Here is a 27,135-nt window from a genome sequence, read left to right on the forward strand (position 1 = left end):
ATTATTACTCACACTCAAACAACCTGAAACGAAACCATTATACAGTACAACTAAACCTAGAGTATATGGTTCAGCGGCGCCTCTTCTTCTTCCCTCTCAATCTCTCAAGTCATTCCCGTTGGATTGTCTGTTCATCTATTTTGTGATTGTTCGTTCATCTAGCTTCAAACCAACAGCGACCATTTCAACCTTCAAACTCTTATCCCCAGTATTGTGGCCTTTTCCTGGAAAGTTTTTAGGTACGTGTCTGCAATTTGTTTTTTTTTTTTTTTTCATTTTTTTTCCGATTTTGGGTGGTGGGGGGTGGGTAAGGGTGGTTGTGGGTGGTACGTTGGGTGGTTAGTGGTGGGTTTTTTTGTTTCGTTTCCGATTTATGGTGGTGGGGCCGGCAGCGAAGCCACGTGTAGTCATAGTGGGTCACGGGACCACCACGCAAGATGTGGGTTCAAATCCCATTACTCACAATTTCTTTTTTTTTTGTTTTATAACCTCACTTTCAATTTTCGAGATTTAGAAATTAAAACTTAGAAGTCAGAACATTTCCCCCAAATTGTAATACCTTAAGTCTCTAACTCCCCTAAATCGGAATCCCCAGACCCCAGCCGCAGCCCCGCCGCCGTTCACCGGCCGGTTTTAAGCTCCGTACTCCGTCACTCCGTGTTCTCGCTGTCGCCGGTATAAGGTTCGTCCGTCAGGCGTCAGTCCGTGGCTCATACTTTGTGGAAATTCGCGTTTTTTTGAGGTTAGTTTTAATTTACATAATTACATTGCAATAAGATTATAGATTGATTAGATTCTATATCAGATTATCAGTACTTTGATGTATGTTGCAGACTTGCAGTTTAAATGTTTAATTATCAAAATTATCAGATTATCTGTATGAATTGTTTTTTTTTTTTTTTTTTTTTTTGGGTGGAATTTCTTGATTTTATATTGTGGGTGTTGCAGGAGAGCTGATAAATCATAAATGTGATAATTTGATTGTTTTCTGTATTATTTACTGGGCTCTGATTTAGCCGATTTAGAGCTTGAATGTTGTGATTTGTGAATGTGAGTTGGGGCCGGATATTTGACTATTTGAGCCCTATTATAGATTTATAGTATTATTTCTGTTTAATTGATAAATGATAATAGTTGTCCAACCTTCTTATTAGCTATTGAGAATGGTGATTTTGTTGTTCTGGGTTTGAAATTTAGTGGGGAATCGCTAATTTGGAGATTTGGGGTTGAAGGGTGGACTGAAATTGGGGTTAATGGGCGTTCTTTTGATGATTATTATTAGTTTTAATAACTTTGAGAGAACCCTTCTTGTATGATTTATCTAATTCAACCTTTAACTTTTTTATGTATTTTTTTTTTCATTATACAAGTTTTGACTATTTTTTGATACTTTATGCGGTCGATAGACGATGATGGGACAACCTATTAATCAAATCCCGGATCCGCTACTACTGGGGGTGGGTGACGGTGGTTGTGGGCGTTGGGTGGGTTAGTGGTGGGTTTTTTTGTTTTTTTTTTTTCGATTTATGGTGGTGGCTGGTGGGGGTGGGTGAGGGTGGTTGTGGGAGTTGGGTGGGTTAGTGGTGGGCTAATACCTTTTGGGGAAGTGCTGTTTAAATTATTAGTTTCTACACTTTTTTGATGTTGTTTGTGCTTCATTCGCATAATATGTTAGCCTGAATTTCTTTTACTGGTTTGTGGTTGTAACATGATGAAATGAGCTGATGCATGTATTGTATATTTGTATTGAGTTCTTTGTATTACCTACTTATTCAGTTTATTGTTCTGGCCAAAAGTTATATACACTGATGTGGATTTGCTCAGAGCTTTACATGCCGATTTTCATCAGAAATTACAAGATACCTTATAATCACTTAAAACACTGAACACATAAAGGAAATAACAAATACAGTAGCCTGACTTCTCTTCTCACACGCCTTCTTTTTCCTGTTTATCATCCTTATCTCCAGTCTAAGCAAGACCTATAGAGAATATCTCTGCTTCAAATGTAAACATATTGACCTCCTTAACAAAAGAGTGGAGTAGAGGGGATGATTAGGATGCTACTGCTTAAGAGAGTAATAGGGGAACATTATGGCAGCAAAATCCCAGGTAGTAAGTTGGGGTAAACCATAGAACTTCCCCAATCCCCACACACTGCTAAACTCACAGGAAAGGAAGATGTTGCATAAAGCCAGCCAGTATGTGAAACTCAAAGCAGCACAACACAGGAGAAAATAGTGAGTTAAAGTGCAAGACTAATACCCCAGATAGCCTGCCATGAGGGACATACCCCAAACCGTGCTCTCTCTCCCTTTCTTGTAGGGGCTGATATCATCTCCTGCCTGTATTCAACAGCAACAGAAAGGGTCATGACTCCCACAAAAAAGATTGGGGGAGGGGGGAGCGGTACTACCCAATCGTGATTGCCAATGATAGGACAACTTTCAACTAATACAGTTAAAGATTAATACTTCCTCCATTTTTTTTTAATTGTACCATTTTCCTTTTTGGAAAGTTGCATATTAATTGCACCATTTCCTTATTTGTTTTTTTTTTTTTAACTTTTTGGTTGTGTTCACACACATACCCAACTTACCCTTGTTCACATGTGATAAAAAACATTATTACCCCACCTTTTCTCTCTTTCGTCTATTTTTATCACATGGGCACTTTTGACATATTCCATCTTTTACATTTTTTCTTAAATTTTGTGCTCATACCAAGTGGTGCAATTAAAAAAAAATATGAAAGTATAAAGCAAGCATTTCCTTCTACAAGACATATTTATATTGAATATGAGCATTAGCACGCTACCACTACATGATTAGATGCTAACGCCTAAAATTCCAAGAAGAAATAATAGGGAAATAATCTATAAAGAATACTCAAGCTATAATGAACCACAAAACACCATTTCAAATGCATGAAGATGATCACAACAGCACTAACAATCACAATCTCAAGCTGCACAAAAATTTAAACAAAACCATAATACTAACCGGATACAGAATAAACACAGAACATCCAACAGTTACAAGGACAGCCCACAAATAATCGAGTCCCTTGTATCTTTTCTGCATGATTATAGAACCCCAAATCTGCAAATGCAAGGAAAGAGAGTGGATCAAACATCTAGCAAAGAAAGCTAATAAATAAGATATGCAGAAATATTGATAGCTTTGGCCCTTTAGATATTTTTTAAACAGGCTATTAACATTAGTCATTTTCCACCCTTCGAAATGGAAAGTGGCAAATTTAATAAGAGCATGTTAAATACGGGTCTAGGCCACACCTGCAACTAAGAGCAACTAAGAGAGAGAGTCCACTTTACAAGATCAAAGGAAGTTCCATCCCAAAAACAGAAAAGAAAAGAAGAAGAAAAAAAATTGCAGGTCACTAAAATTAACATGTTTAAAATTAAGGGCCTGAGAGAAAACACGGAGGTTGGTTTAAACTTACCATGACTGGTATCATTTTGGCACATTTTGCAAGAGTCTGGACGGGAAAACTGACATATTCAAGGGCCTGAAAGAAAACAAGAAGGTTGGTTTAAACTCCGATCCCAAACTTCCAGCATTAACAGATTGACCATGGTTTTCATCAAATTCACTTCTATCTCAGGAACATTTACTTACTTCATACTGGCATGTTGTGGTTAGAATATTAGTTACAGACACCAAGCAGTACTTGTAAACAGGGGCAACAGGATCCAAAGCTTTCTTACTCGCCTACAGAAACAAATCGACGAAACGCAAGAGTCAAAACCACGACACAATTAACGCATAATTTCATAAACAACACAAATACGTCAGCATTAGTTTATATGCAATGTCAAGTATATTAAAGCCAAATCAGTCACAACATATCTAGACGAATTCAATAACGTTTTTACCACTAAAGAAGCAGCGGATACAGCTGAGGTTGTAAGACGATTGCAGAAGACTAGAAATAGTGAGAATGTGAAAAATTCTTTGTTTTGCCCATAAGGAACTCTCATGAGCTTTTCCTGCAAGATCACAAAATCTTCAGCTCATTACACCACATAAATAAGCAAAACGTAACATTCTTCAACTCAATTACTAGTATTAAATACAATAAGCATATAATTCAACATTCATCACACCAAATGTTGCCTTCAAATCTTCAATCTTAATCATATCGCCGCAATTTTTGATGATTTCACATCAAAAACCGCTAATTTCTGCACAAATTAATCGTATTTCCACTATTCTGTACAGCTTAAATTTCACTAAACATCAGTTGCAAAGTTGATACAAATCAACAAATAAACTCATTTTAAATGTTCCACTATTATTACTGAGCTCGCAACTTATTATCATCCGTTTCAGTTAATCAACATTATTCAAAATAACATTAAAAACTGTGGGAAAATCGACACAGATAACAACAAAGTCATTACAGACAAAAATAAATGACAACAAAGACGAAAATCATCAAGTTTGATTGTTTTACAAATTAATCGGCCATAATTAGGGTTTAAATTACCTCTAAAACACCATAGATGACGAGAGTAACCATGATTCCGTCGACTGCAAAAGCTCCTTTTAATAGCTTGTTATCTTTCACAGCTACCACGGGAGAATCCATTGTTATGATATTTCTGTAAAATTAATCAATTCATCTTCAAAACAATCTCAAGCAATTTCGAAAACGAAGAAAATTTAACTCGATTTAGATCAGAGAAATTGAAAAACTTCGATTTTTGGCCAAAAATTTAAACCCTAAATCCCTAATTAGAAAATTTGTACGGGGTAATAAATAAACAATTAACCCTTTTCGAAGAAGAATCCCAGCTAAGAAAAAAAAATGTCTGTTTGTTTGCCACGTAGGATTTCAATTGACCAACGTGGACTCCAGATCGTTTTTTTTAGTTGGTACAATTTGGTTGCGTGTAGGGGTGAGCATTACCGGGTCCCCGGTATATTTCAGAGGATCCGGTCTCGGAACCGGTTGTACCGGGTAGCTAAATCTTAGACTTGGTCTCGAAATCGGTTGTACTGGGTAGTCAAATTTCGGAACTTGTTCCCGAAATGTTCGGAACTGGTTCCAAGACCGGTTACCCGGTTCTTTAACGGAGATACAAGTCAACAACTCAATGAACAAAGTTCCGAAAACAAAATAAGAGCATGTCCAATGTAATTTCAACAATAACCAAAGTAACATTTCAAGTGCAATTAATAGCAATCAATCCTCCACAAGAAAAGTCCCAACATGCAACAATATATTAAAATCAAATTAATCACAAAAATCATAACAAATATATGAAAAAAAAAATCATATACCTAAGAGAACCACCGGGAGAATTGACAAAAAGGCGAATATCCTTATCATACAACCAGAATTACGAGCTTGACGCTAGTTTTTCGAGTGTTACTCAGCGATGTTCTTTCAGGCAAGGGGGTGGGGATGTGAGTTTTCAGCAGGGAAGGGGACAAAGTGTGCGGCGGAGGAGGTAGGGTTAGCGGCGAAGGGAGAGGGTGAAGGGGGGAGAGAATACGGGGAGGGATAGGAAGAAGAAGAAGAGGAGGTTGAAGAAGTGTTGGTGAAGGAGATTGAATCCACTGAATGCCATTGATTTTGAGAGGAAAGGGAGGAGAGAGAAAGAGAGTGGATGCTTGGATGGGTTTAAGATCAGAGATTTAGAGTGGAGGAAGAGGAAAATAAGAAAATAAGGTTGAAGATGTGATTATTATGGTTTTAATTTATTGTTGCATGTTGGGATTTTTCTTGTGGAGGATTGATTACTGTTAATTGCACTTGAAATGTTGCTTTGGTTATTGTTGAAATTACATTAGACATACTCTTGTTTTGTTTTCGGAACTTTGTTCATTAAGTTGTTGACTTGTATCTCTGTTAAAGAACCGGGTACCCGGTCTTGGAACCAGTTCCGAACATTTCTGGAACAAGTTCCGAAATTTGACTACCCAGTACAACCGATTTCGAGACCTAGTTTAAGATTTAGCTACCCGGTACAACCGGTTCCGAGACCGGATCGGTAATGCTCAACCCTTCACGCAACCAAATTGTACCAACTAAGAAAACGATCTGGGGTCCACGTTGGTCAATTGAAATCCTACGTGGCAAACAAACAGGATTTTTTTTTCTCAGCTGGGTTTCTTCTTTGAAAAGGGTTAACTGTTTATTTATTAACCCATACAAATTTTCTAATTAGGGATTTAGGGTTTAAATTTTTGGCCAAAAATCGAAGTTTTTCAATTTCTTGGATCTAAATCGAGTTAAATTTTCTTCGTTTTCGAAATTGTTGGAGATTGTTTTGAAGATGAATTGATTAATTTTACAGAAATATCATAACAATGGATTCTCCCGTGGTAGCTGTGAAAGATAACAAGCTACTAAAAGGAGCTTTTGCAGTCGGCGGAATCATGGTTACTCTCGTCATCTATGGTGTTTTACAGGTAATTTAAACCCTAATTATGGCCGATTAATTTGTAAAACAATCAAACTTGATGATTTTCGTCTTTGTTGTTATTAATTTTTGTCTGTAATGACTTTGTTGTTATCTGTGTCGATTTTCCCACAATTTTTAATGTTATTTTGAATAATGTTGATTAACTGAAACGAATGATAATAAGTTGCGAGCTCCATTTAAAATGAGTTTATTTGTTGATTTGTATCAACTTTGCAACTGATGTTTAGTGAAATTTAAGCTGTAAAGAACAGTGGAAATACGATTAATTTGTGCAGAAATTAGCGGTTTTTGATGTGAAATCATCAAAAATTGCAGCGATATGATTAAGATTGAAGATTTGAAGGCAACATTTGGTGTGATGAATGTTGAATTATATGCTTATTGTATTTAATACTAGTAATTGAGTTGAAGAATGTTACGTTTTGCTTATTTATGTGGTGTAATGAGCTGAAGATTTTGTGATCTTGCAGGAAAAGCTCATGAGAGTTCCTTATGGGCAAAACAAAGAATTTTTCACATTCTCACTATTTCTAGTCTTCTGCAATCGTCTTACAACCTCAGCTGTATCCGCTGCTTCTTTAGTGGTAAAAACGTTATTGAATTCGTCTAGATATGTTGTGACTGATTTGGCTTTAATATACTTGACATTGCATATAAACTAATGCTGACGTATTTGTGTTGTTTATGAAATTATGCGTTAATTGTGTCGTGGTTTTGACTCTTGCGTTTCGTCGATTTGTTTCTGTAGGCGAGTAAGAAAGCTTTGGATCCTGTTGCCCCTGTTTACAAGTACTGCTTGGTGTCTGTAACTAATATTCTAACCACAACATGCCAGTATGAAGTAAGTAAATGTTCCTGAGATAGAAGTGAATTTGATGAAAACCATGGTCAATCTGTTAATGCTGGAAGTTTGGGATCGGAGTTTAAACCAACCTTCTTGTTTTCTTTCAGGCCCTTAAATATGTCAGTTTTCCCGTCCAGACTCTTGCAAAATGTGCCAAAATGATACCAGTCATGGTAAGTTTAAACCAACCTCCGTGTTTTCTCTCAGGCCCTTAATTTTAAACATGTTAATTTTAGTGACCTGCAATTTTTTTTTCTTCTTCTTTTCTTTTCTGTTTTTGGGATGGAACTTCCTTTGATCTTGTAAAGTGGACTCTCTCTCTTAGTTGCTCTTAGTTGCAGGTGTGGCCTAGACCCGTATTTAACATGCTCTTATTAAATTTGCCACTTTCCATTTCGAAGGGTGGAAAATGACTAATGTTAATAGCCTGTTTAAAAAATATCTAAAGGGCCAAAGCTATCAATATTTCTGCATATCTTATTTATTAGCTTTCTTTGCTAGATGTTTGATCCACTCTCTTTCCTTGCATTTGCAGATTTGGGGTTCTATAATCATGCAGAAAAGATACAAGGGACTCGATTATTTGTGGGCTGTCCTTGTAACTGTTGGATGTTCTGTGTTTATTCTGTATCCGGTTAGTATTATGGTTTTGTTTAAATTTTTGTGCAGCTTGAGATTGTGATTGTTAGTGCTGTTGTGATCATCTTCATGCATTTGAAATGGTGTTTTGTGGTTCATCATAGCTTGAGTATTCTTTATAGATTATTTCCCTATTATTTCTTCTTGGAATTTTAGGCGTTAGCATCTAATCATGTAGTGGTAGTGTGCTAATGCTCATATTCAATATAAATATGTCTTGTAGAAGGAAATGCTTGCTTTATACTTTCATATTTTTTTTTAATTGCACCACTTGGTATGAGCACAAAATTTAAGAAAAAATGTAAAAGATGGAATATGTCAAAAGTGCCCATGTGATAAAAATAGACGAAAGAGAGAAAAGGTGGGGTAATAATGTTTTTTATCACATGTGAACAAGGGTAAGTTGGGTATGTGTGTGAACACAACCAAAAAGTTAAAAAAAAAAAAACAAATAAGGAAATGGTGCAATTAATATGCAACTTTCCAAAAAGGAAAATGGTACAATTAAAAAAAAACGGAGGAAGTATTAATCTTTAACTGTATTAGTTGAAAGTTGTCCTATCATTGGCAATCACGATTGGGTAGTACCGCTCCCCCTCCCCCAATCTTTTTTGTGGGAGTCATGACCCTTTCTGTTGCTGTTGAATACAGGCAGGAGATGATATCAGCCCCTACAAGAAAGGGAGAGAGAGCACGGTTTGGGGTATGTCCCTCATGGCAGGCTATCTGGGGTATTAGTCTTGCACTTTAACTCACTATTTTCTCCTGTGTTGTGCTGCTTTGAGTTTCACATACTGGCTGGCTTTATGCAACATCTTCCTTTCCTGTGAGTTTAGCAGTGTGTGGGGATTGGGGAAGTTCTATGGTTTACCCCAACTTACTACCTGGGATTTTGCTGCCATAATGTTCCCCTATTACTCTCTTAAGCAGTAGCATCCTAATCATCCCCTCTACTCCACTCTTTTGTTGAGGAGGTCAATATGTTTACACTTGAAGCAGAGATATTCTCTATAGGTCTTGCTTAGACTGGAATACGAATAAAGTGAGGGAGATACAATGCTGAATTTTAAATGATATCATTTGCATCCTATATTTGAAAAAGGATAGCGTGTCAGAGTACTCTTTTTCTTTGCACTTGATCTGGGAATTAGCAACTATACAAGGCACTCTATTTCACCCTATGTGTCTGTGGACTTGTTTCGATCTTTGACAATTTGAGACATCTTGGGATTGTCATAACATTTTGATTATGTACTAATTTCCCTATCCTGATATAAAGTCTTATTTATTTGGTGAAATAGCATACTTTGCATTCTTCTTTCCTGACTTCAATGTCTCAACTAGCTTAAACGTCATAAATGTCATTGTTTCCTTGTGGTGCAGATTTGATGGCTTTACAAGCACATTCCAAGATAAATTATTCAAAGGTTACAATATGGAAATACACAACCAAATATTTTATACAACATTGTGCTCCTGTGTGCTAAGTTTGACCGGTAGGTATTTCATGCATTCCCATTTTGTCTATTGGTGCTATTCTGATGTGTGGGGATGGATATTCTTATTGAGTTTACATATGATGCATGCCATGTTACTGGTTCGCCTGACTTGTGTTGAAATTACTGAAACCAAAATCTTTAATACCTTTGATGTGTTTGCTTTGGGTTGGATTGATTTTATAAACACAATTACCTATGGAATGTGGACTTTTGCACATATTTTGATGAATTTGCTCTTTTGCTTGGCAGGACTTGTATTACAGGGGCAACTTCTAGCAGCTATAGATTTTATTCATAGACACAATGATTGTTTATACGATATTGTATTGCTTTCTATTGTAAGATTCATATCTTTTCTCTTAATCTATTATTCTAACAGTTCATATGCCAATCTTGGGAAACTCAATTTGCAACATGTCTTAATCTTCAATTTTCCATGTAAGTTGGTGGTGCATCATAGTAGCTTATATTGGAGCTTGTACAGGTAGCTACTGCTAGTCAGTTCTTCATTTCTTATACAATTCGGACCTTTGGTGCTCTCACTTTTGCGACCATAATGACTACAAGACAGGTGAGTTTTGCTCTACATTTTTCGTTTTTGTTTCTTTGTTATTGCTGCTACAATGAGTAACTTGCTGAAACAAGTGTCCTCTATAAATGCAGCTTATCAGCATCCTACTCTCATGCCTGTGGTTTGCTCATCCTTTAAGCCCATTACAATGGCTTGGAGCAGTAAGACATTTGACCTTTTGGTATTTTTGTCCAAAATTGCAGTGATATTGTTTAATAATGCATTATCCTCCGCCAGGTTATTGTATTCGGTTCACTATATGCGAAAAGCTTCTTGAGGGACAACACCCAAAAATCCCCCCCTCCAACAGACGAGCAAGATAAAGAATTGGCTCCACTAAAGGGCAACCCATAATTTGAAAGCAATTTTTTCCATCGTCGTAGTTTTGCCCCATGTTGAGGCTGCTAAGTGACCCCATTTTCTTAGACGTGATGTTGTAGAAGGGGATTTTGGCGATAACGGATAGATAATATTATAGTCTAGGGATTTTTATAGTGAAAACGGATAGTTAGTTTAATAGTCGTAGGGAACATGACCGGGTTGATAATTTGGCTTTTCTCTCCTATATTTTCAAACGGAAAGCTGAATAGGTTACGTTATTGTTAAGCAAGTCGGCAGTTCAGCATGTATTACATTGTAAAACTTATTAAAAAAAAAATTATTTTTGGCAATTCAGCTAATTTATGTGAAATATTCCAATACACTAAGTGTATATGTTAATCTTGATCTAACCTTGTGAGTTAGCATATTATCACGTGTTGACTATGCCATAGTCCTGCATTGTGAATCACTCGACAAGTGCCCTCAACTCAGGATTTTCCACAGCGGCACATCATGCCTTCAAAATGCTCTTCTTAACACACCTCCAAGGCTCCAAGCTCCAAGCAATGCCCCTTGAATGAACTAAGCTAGCCTCAGTGTCTGTGGTATGTGTGGATCCATGCAATGATGTACGAATGAAGGTTGAGTTGGAAGAGTACACAGGGGAATGCTTACTTGTGTTGAACTCTTTAATTAAAATCTACAAATGATACTTGACGAGGGTTTTAGTCTTGGGTATGTCTTCCATGGTATTTTTTTGTTTACCAAAGTAGACTAGTAATATTTAATTTCCTAAGTACATATAATCAAAAAGATGTTTTAAATTAATCTCGGGTTTTTTTCTTTGCATTTTATTCACCTGAGACCGAGGTATTTTAAATTTTTAATTGAGTTTAAGTATTCCTTATTATCCCTTATCTCTTAGGAAATCATGTTGGTTATTTACATTGTTATATAGACTAGAAAAAACAAGAAAAAAAACATGTATAAATTCTCATTGAACATTTAAAACAGAACCCATCAATGCCATCATGGTATTTTTTTTGTTTACAAAAGTAGACTAGTGATCTTTAATTTCCTAAGTACATATAATCAAAAAGATGTTTTAAATTAATCTTGGGTTTTTTTCTCTTCGTATTTTATTCAGTTGAGACCGAGGTATTTTAATTGAGTTTAAGTAATCCCTCTACGAGATTTCTATTATTCGATTCAGCTTGAAAAGAAAGATCAAGCCTATAAGAGCTCTTTTTATTATCCCTTGTCACTTAGAAAATCATGTTGGACATATACATTGTTATATAGAGTAAAAAAAACATGAAAGAACATGTATAAATTCTCATTGAACATTCAAAACAGAACCCATAATTAAATAAAATATCAAGCATCCTATATGCGAAATTCGCTTATTCAAATATGGTATCAATTTCTGGTAATTTAACTAAGCATTCATTATCTTAAAGTTGGAGGAGGGAAGAAAATTTCATCAGAAGTCCTTGTTGAGCGGAATTGCTGCTCGATCTCAGTAGGCACCTTGAAGGCGGCTTCCAGCACTTGTGGCGATAATGCCTTCCAGACTGAAATCTTCCCTGCTAAACAGGACTGCAAACACCGCGAAAAAGTATGTTAGAAGATCAATCTTTAGTCTTAATAACAAAAACCAAATACACCAATACATAACAAAGGAGTAGAGATGATAGAAAACCAAATATAGCTCAATTTTACTTCTTGAATTAATTAGTGATGAGCACATACAAATTATTTTGATTAATCTTCCTTAATTATCTAATTTGATATACAAAATTGCACTATTACTACCTTGGTGCATAAATAACACTAATAAACCTTTCTTGATTCAAGCTCAAGTAAATGAGTGAGTTTAAATAATAAACTAATTTGTTTGACTCAACTCCAATAATTAAATAGGTGAGAAATAAATCATGAACCATTCTCAATAATTCTAACTTTTACTCTATTCAATAATCATAAGCATTTCCTCAATTTAAACTAATTTCCTAAACTTCGTGCCAAAAGAAGTATAATGCTAAAAAAATGGAGTCACGTTGAATCTAATGAACATTTACACTTCATAGTTGAATGATTATTAAATCAAAATGTATCCAAAAAAGTCAATATGTATTCAGAAAATGTAAATGTATATATAACGTATAATGCCTTTATTTCAATCCTTTAATAGAAGACCATTCGCCTTCTCAAAATTTACATCTTAGACACCACACTTTTAAACCTTTACAGGTAAAATAAAAATAAAACATCAACAATTTCTCAATCATAACATTTTCCTTTTTTTTTTTAATGGAAAATAAAACCAAAACGACACACTGCAAACAGACAATAACATATCACGAAGTACAAAAGTATAATCCAATTATCAGCACTCAGGTGTAAGGGTATGATCTCTCTTAGAATCCTTGCAATAATCATAAACCAAGAAGTTTCTTTGGGCCCACTTCATCGCCGCGACTTGTTGTGGGCTGAGGTTATTGGGCCCAGAAGGTGACATTTTTGGAAGACGACATGATCCTTTAGGCCCACCAAATTCACAGCCCGCAATCTTGAACTTTCGGTATTGGCCCACAAACGGTTGATAATTGTAATTTGCTTTGATTTTACCATCTTCAGTGGCCCAAGATGAAGCATCCCAAATTGATCCATACATGTACATGGGCCTTTGTGGAAACGTGGCATCACTTTTTCTAGGGTACCTTCTTATAGGCACATCATCCACTAAGAATCTGCAACGTGGCCCATTAAATATCATTAATTTCCGCATTATTGTATAATAAAATAATATTAATAATAATACACTTTGACCGGCACATAGTTTTAAGCAAGTTAATTGACTTAATTAAAATAAGAGGTAAGTGGGGTAGTTAGAGTATTAAAAAATTATAAAAGAAAATTAGTAGGATTAGTAATTTATTGAAAATAATGAATGTGAGAGGAAAGAAGTAATAAAAATTCATAGTGGGTATTTCCAAGAAAAAAAAAAAGGAGTAGTAGGTTCAGCTGGGAGCTATGATAGGAGAGAGATATAATATTAAAATGTAGTTTTTTGTCAAAAAAAAAAAGTGTAACACTTATTAAAACACAACCGCATTTGGTAATTGTAACACTTATTAAAACACAAAGGGAGTAATAAGGATCTCGCTACAGAACGCTACGAGGTGTTAGATAACCCTTTAAAATAGTTCTTTAAATGATATTAATTTGGGCATAAATGTCAAAATCACGCGTCAATCGATGTAATTAATGTTTATTTCAACATAATATTCTATTTTTAGTTATCTTATCCAACGTTTTAAGCGTTCGTTAGCTTTTGCCTGATAATAATAGTAATAATAATAATAATACTTGTATTGATTTTTGATAATATAGGACAAATGTGATTATGCCATTTGTCATAGATATCAAAACTTTGATTTGTGACATCCTTATAATTATGGCCCGTTTATTATTTGGCTTAATTGGTCACTTTATAACATTCCTTTCATGTTTAGATAGGGCAATTCCATCCCTACATTTTACATCAAAGGGACCATTTAAGATACTTAGCTTAGGTTTCTATTTTGATGTGCTTTTGTAAATTTTCATGATGTTACATCATTTTCATCTGGAGGAGGTGGTGGAGGTGGATACCCTGATTAGGACCGTAGTCGACGGGTTGAGTTTTCATATTAGCAGAAAGGTAAGGGGAGGTGTTAGTGGCGGACCCAGGAATTTCCGATTGGTGAGTCACAATCGATAACCAAATATGTAAACAAATTTTTTTACCAAAATTCCCAGGAAAAAATATTTACAAAGATCATCCAAATAGAAAATTGACAAGATTACAATACTAACTAACAATTAACAAGCTTAAAATTGACAAAACTAAAATTAACAAACTAATAATTAACAAGCTAATAATTGACAACATGACAAGCTTAGCTCTCTAATAATTAACAAACTAATAATTGACAAGATTAAAATCTGTACAAGCATTAGGTTCACATTTCATCAAAAACCCAACAACATTAACAAAAGGTTCAAAGTTAGTATTTTTTTTAAAAAAATAACTTAGAAAATAATTTTTTTTTTTTTTTAAAAGAAATTTTTTAAAAGAAACTTAAAAAAAAAATTGGGCCCTGGTGATTTGACCCACTAGGCACAAGGCCAAGTCCGCCAATGGGAGGTGTTAGTAATGGAATAGGCATCTCGGTAGAAGTAGATGTGCACGAGTTTGAGGCGATAGAATTATACATACTAGTATCTTTATACTATCTCCATTTTTTATTATGTGCAACTTTGAGGAATATTTGTGAGACATAAAATATTCCAAAGTTGCACATAAAAAAAAACGGAGGTAGTATATATTTTGCAATAAAAGAAACCATAAATCGTAATAGTAATACAATAAAGTTCCTTAAAAAACAACAAAAAAAGGAATACGATAAAGTTAAAATTCTACTGTAGCTTATTTTAAAATGGAAATTTCATTTGTAATCACATGTTAGAAGCTTTTCTCTTACATGATGGATGTTAATAAAAGAAAACTTCTATGAATGTTATCAACTTGTTTTTATTGGTTAGCTTAATTGTGGTTGTATTAAAAATCTTAATTGGTTGTCAAACTCATATGTGATATTGTACCATAATTTTCCATTGGAAGAGTGTTGGAGTATACAAATATAGTCTACTAATTATTCATTTATTTGTCTGATAAAGCAAAGATCTTAAAAATTAACGAATCATTCAATTAAATTACTTTTTATTTCTCCACCAATAATAATAAGCCAAGCACTAGCTTAGCCATCTGTGATCAATAATCATTATTAACATCATTATCTTAATTTTAAATTGTTATTGATTGAACGTGATCTTTCCCAGAATAGTATCCACAATTATTGTTCATACATGACTTCATAATTACTCTTTCCTAAATCTTAAAACAATGCGAGTAAACAAAATTTTAAAATTTTATTTCACGACTTAATTTATATATATATTTTTTATTTTAACCATCAATTCTAATACGTAATATCTTAAATATGTTCTAGAAAAGCTTTTTTTTATTAAATTCAGGTCATCGCAAAAATAATAGGTCACATATGATCTAAATTAATTATTTATAAGGTATTCAACTAAAATATCAAAGCCATCCTTTACTCTTTTTCTCCACAATATATACCATTCCAATAGTTTTCCATTGAATTCTTTCTACCATATCGATGCTTGTTCCGTGTGAAAATTAAAATTACATATATGTATTGTAATTTTGAATGTACTTACTAGAATTATAGTGCATTCTATTAAACTTATTTTGACTCATTTCGAATAAAATAAATTATAATTAATTCTCAATAGTTTAATTCAGAACTACAACACACTAATAATTTTACTTTAAAATAAGTTCTACATAATATAAACTAAATAAGACTTGACAAAATAAAGTATTAAATTCGTTCAAAGAAATCAAATTAGTCAAAGAAATTGAATGTTGAACATTAAATTAATCAACTGCCTTGATGCAAATAGAAATTTGGCCACTTTTTAGTAAAGGTACCAATAATTGAACCTAAAATAGTACGGCCAAATATTTATATAATTGGTTGTCAACTTCCACTATTAATTCCGACAAAGGTAATCTACTAGTATATTAAGTTATGGCGTACTACTCTTCCTTAAGTTTTTACTAATGTCAATGTTTTGGTGTGGTGTCGGTTCATCTTTTTTTCAAGGGTATACTTCTTGTCCCCCTCTTTTTTACAATATTGTACGTCCAATGGTCCATTCCCTTATTATGGGATCTTAATTAAGCTCCATGATTTATGGTTGTGACCATTGAGGGGAACTAGGGCCGGGGGGTCGTTTTTGGGGTTGGTCGCCTATGGAATCATTGCGTTACAGTATACTATCATTTTACTCGTAAATAGATTAATAGCATATTATAAATGAGCACCGATTCTCAGATTGAAAAGATGAGTCATTTTCCTTTTATTATTTCTTGCATCGTTCTTCACCTCTGTATTAATCCTCGATAAATCATTTATTTTTATCACTTTTGTGTATGACAAAATAGCGATGTGTCTCTCCTAAAATCCCTCTTATACATCAATCTTAGCTTATATAGTATGTACAACCTTTATACGCTTCCCCTAATTTTTCTAGCGAGGCCTAGTTTATGCGGTTACACTATTATGGACTTATTAACCTCTAGTTAGGATATCCCATCAATCTCTATAAATCTTTTCTATCAATAATTAATTATGGCATGAATAAATCTAAAATAGATACACCTTGCTGTTAGCTTATGAAAAATACGTCATGTTAACAAAAGGAAAATCCCACTTTTTTCACGTCCATATTGCAATCATACAAACTAACTTACAAAAATAATGAAATAAAAAAAACAAATTAAATTTTAATTGATTAAAAAGGGCAATACTAATTTTACAGGACGAAACATCCTTGTTATTGTTAAAGATCGATCATAGGACAAAATTTGCCCCTTTAGCTCTCGAGTAAGCTATACTATTTTAAGGTTATGTATAATTATTGAGAAGAAATTTGCCACGTATAAAATTGCATTGATGATAAAACCGACAAATAATAATGTATTGATATTTTTTTTTAAATGCCATAGCCATATGTATGTGATATAAATTTTTTAAGGATTAATACCATTTTTTAATCCCAACTTTGACCAATTTAATTTTATTAATCCCAACTTTGGATTATTCCTCAATAATCCCAACTTTGATATGACCTTTCATTCCTCAAACCCAAAAACTGGGAACCGGCTAAGGAAGGGAATGTTGAGTCAACAAACCTCAATATTGACTTTGATCACCAATTCCCTCCTAAAATGATGTCCAGTCAGCATCTCCTTCCAACTACTCCTTCCTGGCAAAATTAAAATCCCGCCATTAATACTCTGCAACTTTCACTTTCCCCCCAATTACGACCCATTGTACTTCTCTGAGAATCCCAAAAATCGCAGCGGGAAGGCGAAATTGTTGTCTAGGGCTTCCATTTGAGGAAGCAGCTCAGTTGATGAATGCAAAGCAGGGGACGCAAGAAGGAAGTAGAGGTAACCCTGAATTCGTAACTTTTTGGTCATTCTTTTGTTTAGTCAAGCAATTTCGACATACAATAATGGTTTATACTTGTGTGAATTCTTGTTTATGAATCGAAAAATGCCATAAACATCAAAACTTGGAATTAGGGTTTCTTTATGTGAATTCTTGTTTATGAATCGAAAATGCCATAAAAATCAAAACTTGGAATTAGGGTTTCTTTGATGTGAATTCCGCGGCTTTTTGTGTTTCTGTGTTGGTATAATGGTTGATTTATGTTGCGTTGTCTGTAGTTAGTAGTGTACTACTGTTTCGAAATTGAATTTTGATAGTGAAATTGTAGGTTGAACATGAATACTAATTTTAACAAGATCAGCTTGAAGTTCTGGCATTCTAGGGCTTTTACTATAAAGTCTGATGTTGAATTGGTGTATGAGGGAGGGAAGGGTAAAACAAAGCAAGTTGACCCAGATGGGTTATGTGTGTGGGACATTGTACAGATGGGGACTGAGTGTTGTGGTGGGAAACATGTTGAAGCTGTGTTATATTTGATTCCTGGACTAAGTATGAGTAATGGTTTGAGGAGGATTAATGGTGATGAAGATGTGAGGGAGGTGACAAAATTAGGTGCTAAATACAGAGTTGTGGAGATGTATGTATACCATGGTGCTGAGTCACCAGTGCTGGACCCCACAGACCCACCTGATGTCCAAACACATTTTCAACTATTACCCCTAGAAGAAGAATCTGATGAGTGTGATTCCTCTAAGTCCCAGGAAAAAAAAATAAGGGGACCACCTAAAGGTAGTTTGACTCTAGGTCCAAAAGAAAAAGCTCCCACCCCCTCACATTTAATAGATAAAGGTAATCCCACATTGAAAAAGAAAGTTTCCAGCTCACCTAAAGTTAAATTTGTCTCTAAGTCAGCCCAGCTCCCTCCTTCCAGTACTTCTAATCCAGATCTAGGTTTAGGGAACCCTCTTCTTTCACAACATTCATCCCAAACACAACCTCCTATATATGAAGATTACAATTGGGTTGATGACAGACCTAAGTCTCCAATTCCCTTACATGAGTTAGTAGGAGGTGACACTGATATTAGTGAGGACACAGACCCTCCATATGATCCTAAGACTGATAAAGGGAAGGGAGTTGCAGTAGCTAGTGAGAGGAGGGTGTTTGGTGATGTGTATACTGATGAGGATAGTGATGAGGACAACTATGACCCTAAGACTGATAAAGGGAAGGGAGTTGCAGTAGCTAGTGAGAGGAGGGTGTATGGTGATGTGTACACTGATGAGGATAGTGATGAGGACAGCTATGATGTAGAGAAACCTGGTCCTGGAGCTGAAGAAGAATTGGATGTGGGGTTGGAGCAGTTAGATCCAGAGGTTGAGAAAGAATATGAAGATGCAATTTTTAATGAGACATTACAGACAGATTCTAATGTGAGTGATGAGGAGTACAACACAGCTAGAGAGAGGGTTAAAGCTTGTAGTACACAGTTAATTCAAGCTGCATCTAAAGTTATACATGAAGTAGCTGAGGGGAAACTAAGTGTCCAAGATCCAGTGACTGAAGGTGAAAATTTCAGTGAATATGAGGACTCTGATGAGGAGATGCATACACCACCTGGGAGTGAAGATGAGGGAGGTGATGGTTTGAGGAAGAGAAGATCTGCACTGCTTGTAAGCCCAAATATAGATTTCAGTCAATTCAAGTGGAAAGTGGGTTTAAGATTAGCCAAAAGGGAAGATTTCAGGGAGGCAATTGCCAAATATGCTGTGTTACAGGGTAAAAACTTAACTTTTGTTGTTGGGAACAAGAAGAGACACCAGAGGGTAGGAGTGAAATGCAGTAAAGGGTGTCCTTTCTATATTTATGCATCTTGAAATTCAAGAAAGGCATCCTTGATTGTGAAGAGGGTGAGTGGAGAGCATACCTGCCAGAGGCACATGAAGAAGAACAGGCAGTTGAAAGCTACCTGGGTTGCAAAACAATTCCTTGAAGTATTCAAAAGCAGACCACATTGGCCTGCAAAGGAAATAGTGGAGTGCATTAAAAGAGCTTTCAAGATCATTGTGAATAAGGTGTTTGCTTATAGAGTGAAATATGCTGCCCACACTCTCCTACATGGTTCAATGCATGACCGCTACCAAAAAGTGGGAGCTTATCTTGCATCATTGCAAACAAGCAGCCCTGGCAGTACATCTGAGCTAGTGACTGTACAACAGAAGAATGGTCCACCTGTGTTTCAAAGATTTTTCATGTGCTTTGAGGGGTTGTCCAAGGGATGGATAGATGGTTGTAGGAAGGTGTTGGGTGTTGATGCAAGCTTTCTGAAGACCTTTCTAGGTGGTCAATTGCTTTGTGCTGTTGGAAGGGATGCCAATGACCAAATGTTCCCAGTGGCGTGGGCTGTTGCTGAGGGTGAGAATAATCTGAGTGGGAATGGTTTTTTGTGCAACTACAGAAAGTGTTGGAGTTGGGAGATGGTGAAGGTGTTGCAGTCTTGTTTGATGAGCACCAGATATGAGCACTCTGACTTTTATTCACTCTAAGCACAAATGTATTTCCAAATAATTTTTATAGCTTATTACTTATTGCACTTACTTTGATGTTAGGATATTGTGAATGCCGTGTCCTCTGTTCTGCCCAAAGCAGAACACAGGCATTGTGCCAGGCATATATTTGCCAACTGGCACAAGACGTATAGAGGAGATGAGCTTAAGTTGCCATTCTCGAAGATTGCTAAGTGTTACAACAAGGCAGATTATGATGATGCATTGAACGAGCTCACTGTAATCAATCCTGAAGCAGCTGAGGCATTCAAAGCCTATAATCCTAGCTTATTCTACAGAGCTTTCTTGGGTACTTCAACGAAGACTGATGCAATAACCAGCAATATTGCAGAAACTTTCAATGGCTATATAATAAATGCAAGAACAAAGCACCTGTTGTACATGTTAGAAGAAATCTGAACATGCTTGATGCAGAGGCTACTCAAAAAAAGGCAAGGGATGGAGAAATGGTCAGGAGTTCTGTGCCCAAGAATTCAGGCAAAATTGGACAAGGAGAAACACAAGGCCACATACTGTGATGTGCAGCCTTCCATAGACCAATTGTTCAATGTCACCCATGACCTGGACCAGCTTGTTGTTAATTTGCAAGAAAAAACTTGCAGCTGTAGGAAGTGGGAAATGGTTGGCATTCCCTGCTGCCATGCAGTTGCTTGCATCTTCTTTATGAACAAAGAAGCAGAAGACTATGTGGAAAGGTATTACACAAGGGAAGCATATCTACAGGCTTATGCAGGTATACACTAACTCTTCTCCTCTGTGAGACTAATTTACCAACTTCTACTACTAGTTTACCTGATGATGTTTCTATAAATTGACTGGGACAGGTTCAATTCCACCCCTTGAAGGTGAGAGGTTTTGGCCAAAGGTGCAATGTCCCCTGGACCCACCACCAATTAAAATTGGTCTAGGGAGGCCAAGGAAAAATAGAATTAGGGACCCTTTTGAGAACCCTAAAAAACCTGGCTGTTTGACCAAGTCTGGTGTTGAGATGACCTATTCCTTGTGCAAACACAAGGGACACAAAAAAAGAAGATGTCCTAACAAGGATACAATACCACCCCCTGTTGAACCACCTACAAAAAGGCCTAGGGGCAGGCCTAGAAATGATGGCCAACCACCTCACAGCAATGTGCCTGAAAACCCTCAAACTCAGCTCACAATATCTGCATCAGCTCTACACCATTCATTCACTGCCCAGCCTGCACAGCTTGGGAGAGGTGGCAGAGCTATAAGAGGAGGGTTAGGATCAAGAGGAGGTGCTTAGAGTTCTGCTACATCTGCAGCTTCTTCAGGTGGGAGAGGAACAGCTCAGAACCCTATAGGGAGAGGAAGAGGCCAAGCTGAGAGCTCTGCAGGGAGAGGAAGAGGTGGTAGGTACAGTGGTGGTAGGGGAAGATAGAGAATTCCAAGAGGAGTGGGTGTGTACATTACTGAGGATGGGAGTATACAATCCAATGTATGTGTTTAAAAATTGCAAATTGGTTTTGTTATCTCTATTATTTCATTCAACTATTCTAACTTAGCCTACTTTTTCATGTGATAGGTGCGTGGCCAATCCAACAGGAGAGGAGGACTGACACCCAGGCCAAGCCATGACCAAAGTTTGAATTTCATAATCCCAAGTTAGCAATCAACCCTCCATCAGCCTACTAAGTAAAAAGCTTTTCATGGCAAAGATAGTTTAGTTAGCAAACTCCTCCTTTTATGTAGTAGTTCCAGACTAATTACTATTAGCTTAGGTTGAAGTGGATATTGTTTCACTTCAGAATTAGGGCAGAATTTCCTTTTGTGTATGAAACTATTTGCTGCAGCCCTGATATTTTGGAATTTTCAACTTATATGTTGGGTTGGTACATAATGTACCTATTTTGCCAATGACTTTGCATGATTATTTATTTATTCCCAAAAAAAATTACAAACATGTTGTTCAGGAAAAAACCATACTTCATTTCATTTCATTTCAAAAGGTACACACCATAAATCCTACTTTAAGTACAACACCATTATGGCAAAAAAAACCCAGGAAAATAAAAGGTCCATAAACAAATTAGTCTCATTCCTTGAACATTTCATGAGCTCAGTCCTCATGTCACATACCTCTTCTTTCAGTTGCTGCACCACCTCCATTTTTTCCCGTTGTCTTTGCATTATCTTCAATCTGTCTTCAAGGAATTTGTTCTGCATCTTCAATTCTGCAATTGTAGTGTCCCTTTCAAATATATCTAATTGCAGATCATCCCCATTAGTCAGTCAACCCACTTCATAAAATTGCAATTGGTATTCTGCACCAAAAAAATACCCCTTTTAATCAAAACCCTAATTACAATTGGGATATAATTTTGCCAAAAAAATATAGATAAATTTGGACTAATTAGGACTAATTAAACCTTAAATAACTACATTTTAACCATTACCGTCCATTTTGGGCATCCATAAAATCTGGATCCAATGTTATGCCCCTTCTTCACAGTTCGCACAACGGCGTCCAAACCACAACTGCATATCGTCGTGGTGTACAAACCTCCTCGCGAGTTTGAAGAAGACCCAGAGGAACAAACTGGTACACTTCTACCTCCAGCCATTGCTAATGGTGAACTATGAGAGAAGAAAAAAGGAGAGGATGCTGAAAAAGAAAGAAAACAGAGAGGATGGGGGAGTTAAAGAGATAAGCACAACAGTTAACAATGTTACCAGCCACCCAAATACCTGGGGCCAAAGATAATATATCATGCTTCGTTACGGAAATTTCAGTGAATGTTCTACCAAACTCTGCAAGTGTGTCTGAATCAAGTTCAAAGAAAATATCTTGTTTCTTTTATCTCCCTTCTTCAGTTTCAACTATCTCCAACATACAATTTTCTTCCATAGGATTAAAAAACAAAAATCAAGTAGCTGCTTTCTTCTGGAATAAATTATTTAAAGTCCTGCTTTCTTTCCTGCAATTTCCTAGCCACAAAAAAATCACTGGTGTCTACAGGTATCTCAATTGGTAAAGAATGAATATTAGTGCTCCTCTTTTCAATCCTTCTATCTTTCAATTCCTTCTTCCTTCTACCTCTCTTTTCAGAATCAACAACAATTCTATTTACAAGTTCTTCACGTTCTGCTTTATCCAAAGGAGTCTCAACACTAACAATAACAACATCCTGAATCAGGTGTTACAGTACTAGTAACAACATGAGCAGAAGAACTTGGTGTACAAACAAAAATAGGTTTTGCAGAAGTATAAACAGATTTAGATATTGTAGAAGCAGAAACTTGAGGAATATCACCAACATGAACAACGGGAACATAAGTTATTGGTGTATGTACAGAAAGAGGTATTGCAGAAACAACAACTTCAGGAGTAGCAAGAACAGAAGCCTTTGGTGGAAGAACAAAACCAGAAGAAGCAGGTAGAAGTGTAGAACAGAACCTTGTGCTGAAGTAGCAGATAACTTCTTTCTCTTATCAATTAACACTTGCAATATTTCACTAGTGCGCCTTAAATTCTTTACCTGTAAAAGATATAATCGAGTAAAAGATAACAGAATAGATGAAATCAAATAATAAATAAAAAGAAAGAATCCAGTAAATAGAGGATATTCATACATATAAAGAATATAAAATATCAAGAACATATATAATCAATATACATAATTTCAAAAATAAATAAAATATATTATTATTCTGAAATAAATATCAATTACATAAACAATTCAAAAACACTAGAATATTTTATATTTATGTAAAATATTACAGCATGTTTTTATATTTAAGATACCTTATCATGGAGGAAGAGAGGTAGCAGGAGGAAGAGTAGTGGTAGGATGATGTTGTGAAGAAACAGGAGGAGGAAGGGGAGGTTCAAAGGTTGATGAAACAAGTGGATTAGTTGGAGGAGGTAGAAAGGATGGTGAAACAGGAGAAGAGATTGTCTAGAAATTGGAGGAGGAGAAGGTGCTTCTTGACTATCAATAAGGTTAAAGTTGGGAGATGTAAAATTAACACCTATCTATTTAGATGCAGAATTAACACCAACTTCTTGAATAACATTCTCATTTGACTCCAAATTCTCATTTGACTCCAAATATACCCATACCAATCAAAATCTTTGATTTTATTGACATCAATCAAAGATTTAACAACACTAATGTTAAGAGACTTGTCACCATAAGGTGTTAAAAAATTAGTCCATAAACCATAAAGAGTCTCTTCAAATGATCTCCACCATCCTTTAAAGCCTCAAATTTCTCCTTCCAAACTTCCAAATTTACATACTCTTTTTGGCAACAGACTTAGCTCCTAGAGCCTTCTCTTCATTCACAAACTTATCTCCAAAAGACTTCTCCTTATTTCACAGACATATCTCCAGAAGACTTCTTTTCTGTCCTAGATGTTGAAGGAGCTAGAAAAACAAAAAAGATTACATTAGTTAATATATAGAGGATATCAGTAGCATAATGAAGTATATTAAGAAACCTATCGGAAAATCAATTAAGAACATCATAACAAGGATAAAAAATATACAGAACACAAGAAAGAAATAATAACTACAATAGAGGATATCAGTTAAGAGAATATAGGACATAAATTAAATAATTGAGGATATAATATAACTAGGAGAAATATAATTAAGAAAAATAAAAGACATCAATACCTTTGTCACCAAGTTTTTCACGTTTCAAAGCAGCTGTTCCAGATAGAAAATTAAATTTCTTCTTCTATGGCTTGATAACTTCAGCTTTCTCAGCATCATCTAAACCAAAAAGTCCCTCCATTCCTTGATTATGTCCTATCTGGATTTTCAACATGCTTCATTTTTGACAATTCAATAGACAAATTATTATAATATCCTTTATCATTAACATAATAAAAGACCAATAAAGGATATAATTAAAACAATGGAGAAAATCATTTATTAAATAGAGGACATCATCAAGAGAATAGAGGACAGTGTACAAAGGATTAGATACAGGACATCATCAAGGGAATAGAGGACATCATCAAGAGCGTAGAGGACATCATATATTAGAAAAAGCACAATATACAAATTAAAGAATTAAATACAGGACATCATCAAAAGAATAGAGGACATCATCAAGAGAATAGAGGACATCATTTATTACATAGAGGACATCATCAAGAGAATAAAGGACATCAATCAAAGAATTAAAGGATATCATGTATAGTAGCATAGGATATCATGTACATCAATAGAGGACATCATCAAAGCAATATAGGATATTATCAAAACAATATAAAATAAAATCATTACAAAGTGAGACATCAGTAAAATAACAGAGTATATTATATGCATAATACAGGATATAATAAAAAATACATGATATCTACTAAAACAAAAATAAGGTACTTTAGCATAATGATAATCAGGATACAAAATATGATATCAAAGAATACATATTAGCAAACAAGCGTTTATATCCTCAATAATAAAATACGAATTATCTATTCAGGCAGAGACATAACAAACCTAGTTTCGGTGTTTAACTTTCTCTTCGACGTTTTGTTCGAAGATTTTCTGCCAATCAACAATCAAATTTTCAACACAAATTATGAAACACAAGTTGTAATTGAACTAGAAAATGGAAAATTAACCTAAATAACGTAAAGTAACATAGAAATGAAATTCAACAATAATAATCAACAATCGAAGAAGAAGATTGGAATAAAACATAAAATAACTTCATCAATAATAACTTCATCAACAATCATCATCAATAATAACTTCATCAACAGAAAAATCAAAGAGCACTTTAGCAAATTAAACAAAAAACTGAAAAACCTAAATGAAAACAGAAAATTCAAAAACAAAAATGTTCAAATGTATACCTAGAAGTAGAATTAGACTTAGGAGAAACATTATCATCGGAAGATAACGAAGGTTGAGTTGCATTCTTCGACCTCATCGTTGTTGATTTACGACGATAATAAGTACGACTAAAATCTTTCATAAAACAGCAATAATCAAGAAATAGAAAAGGAAACAAAGATGACGAACAGTAAGTAAGAATGCAGAGAAGCAAAGTATGAGTGAAGAGAAGAAGAAGAAAAATGGAGGAAAACTTGAAATTAAAAATGAACAAATGGCGGTTTATTTTGGAAAAAGAAAAAACAGGAAGAATAAACGTTGAGAGAATAAGTATGCTTGGAGTGATAGGTGACACATTTTTGGGATGGACAAATGTATTTAAAAACAGGTCGGGCCAACAAAATTGCTTTAAAAAAAAAGTCGGGCCAACAAAACTGCTGGACTGACGAAAGGGTTGGTCAGGCTTGACTGACCCTATAGTTTGTGTTTTTTTGTGTCCTTACCCTTGTTCACGTATTACTACGTAACAAGTTTAAAATTACGGTTTTCTCACCATATATTCATGAGTTTTTTGTTTATTCACCATATACCCCTAACTTTTTTAAATTCATCTTATACCTCCGAGTTTTCATAAAAATACACCATATACCCTTGATGACTAATGATTAGGGGTGTCAATTCGGTCTTCCAGTTCGTTTTAACCTCGGTTTGAATCGGTTTTGGTTTAAAGCGGTTCGGGTTGAAATGGTTTTATTTAGCTAGCGGGTCGGTTCGGATTGGTTTTGATTAATAACGATTCAGTTCGGTTTCGGTTTATTTTCGGTTCGGATCGGTTTCGGTTTTGATCCGAACCAAATGTTGCCTTCAAATCTTCAATCTTAATCATATCACCGCAATTTTTGATGATTTCACATCAAAAACCGCTAATTTCTGCACAAATTAATCGTATTTCCACTATTCTTTACAGCTTAAATTTCACTGAACATCAGTTGCAAAGTTGATACAAATCAACAAATAAACTCATTTAAAATGTTCTACTATTATTACTGAGCTCGCAACTTATTATCATCTGTTTCAGTTAATCAACATTATTCAAAATAACATTAAAAACTGTGGGAAAATCGACACAGAAAACAACAAAGTCATTACAGACAAAAATAAATAACAATAAAGACGAAAATCATCAAGTTTGATTGTTTTACAAATTAATCAGTCATAATTAGGGTTTAAATTACCTGTAAAACACCATAGATGACGAGAGTAACCATGATTCCGCCGACTGTAAAAGCTCCTTTTAATAGCTTGTTATCTTTCACAGCTACCACTGGAGACTCCAT

At 35.1% G+C, this 27,135-nt stretch overlaps 2 protein-coding genes across 3 annotated transcripts; one reads left to right on the forward strand and one right to left on the reverse strand.

Annotated features, from left to right (window-relative positions):
- LOC110727364 (UDP-galactose/UDP-glucose transporter 5B-like) lies at positions 1-10,673 on the forward strand. Of its 2 annotated transcripts, XM_021906929.1 has the most exons (13): positions 1-239; positions 596-742; positions 6,326-6,440; positions 6,925-7,038; positions 7,203-7,295; positions 7,406-7,471; positions 7,834-7,932; positions 8,589-8,668; positions 9,321-9,433; positions 9,686-9,774; positions 9,921-10,007; positions 10,100-10,168; positions 10,245-10,673. In XM_021906929.1, exons 3-13 carry the CDS (start codon positions 6,339-6,341, stop codon positions 10,359-10,361), a joined length of 1,029 nt encoding a protein of 342 aa, XP_021762621.1. In that variant the 5' UTR covers positions 1-239; positions 596-742; positions 6,326-6,338; the 3' UTR covers positions 10,362-10,673. The 2 variants fall into 2 exon arrangements, with proteins under 2 accessions (XP_021762621.1, XP_021762620.1); XM_021906928.1 differs by lacking the exon at positions 1-239 and having other exon boundaries at positions 283-742.
- On the reverse strand, positions 1,969-27,135 carry LOC110727412 (UDP-galactose/UDP-glucose transporter 5B-like). Its single transcript, XM_021906974.1, has 6 exons — positions 27,034-27,135; positions 3,896-4,009; positions 3,639-3,731; positions 3,463-3,528; positions 3,003-3,101; positions 1,969-2,345 (listed from the first exon to the last, which is right to left on the reverse strand). The coding sequence occupies exons 1-6, from the start codon at positions 27,133-27,135 to the stop codon at positions 2,259-2,261; spliced, it is 561 nt and encodes a 186-aa protein (XP_021762666.1). The 3' UTR covers positions 1,969-2,258.

The sequence above is a fragment of the Chenopodium quinoa genome, unplaced genomic scaffold, assembly GCF_001683475.1.
Source record: "Chenopodium quinoa cultivar QQ74 unplaced genomic scaffold, ASM168347v1, whole genome shotgun sequence".
Lineage (NCBI taxonomy): Eukaryota > Viridiplantae > Streptophyta > Magnoliopsida > Caryophyllales > Amaranthaceae > Chenopodium > Chenopodium quinoa.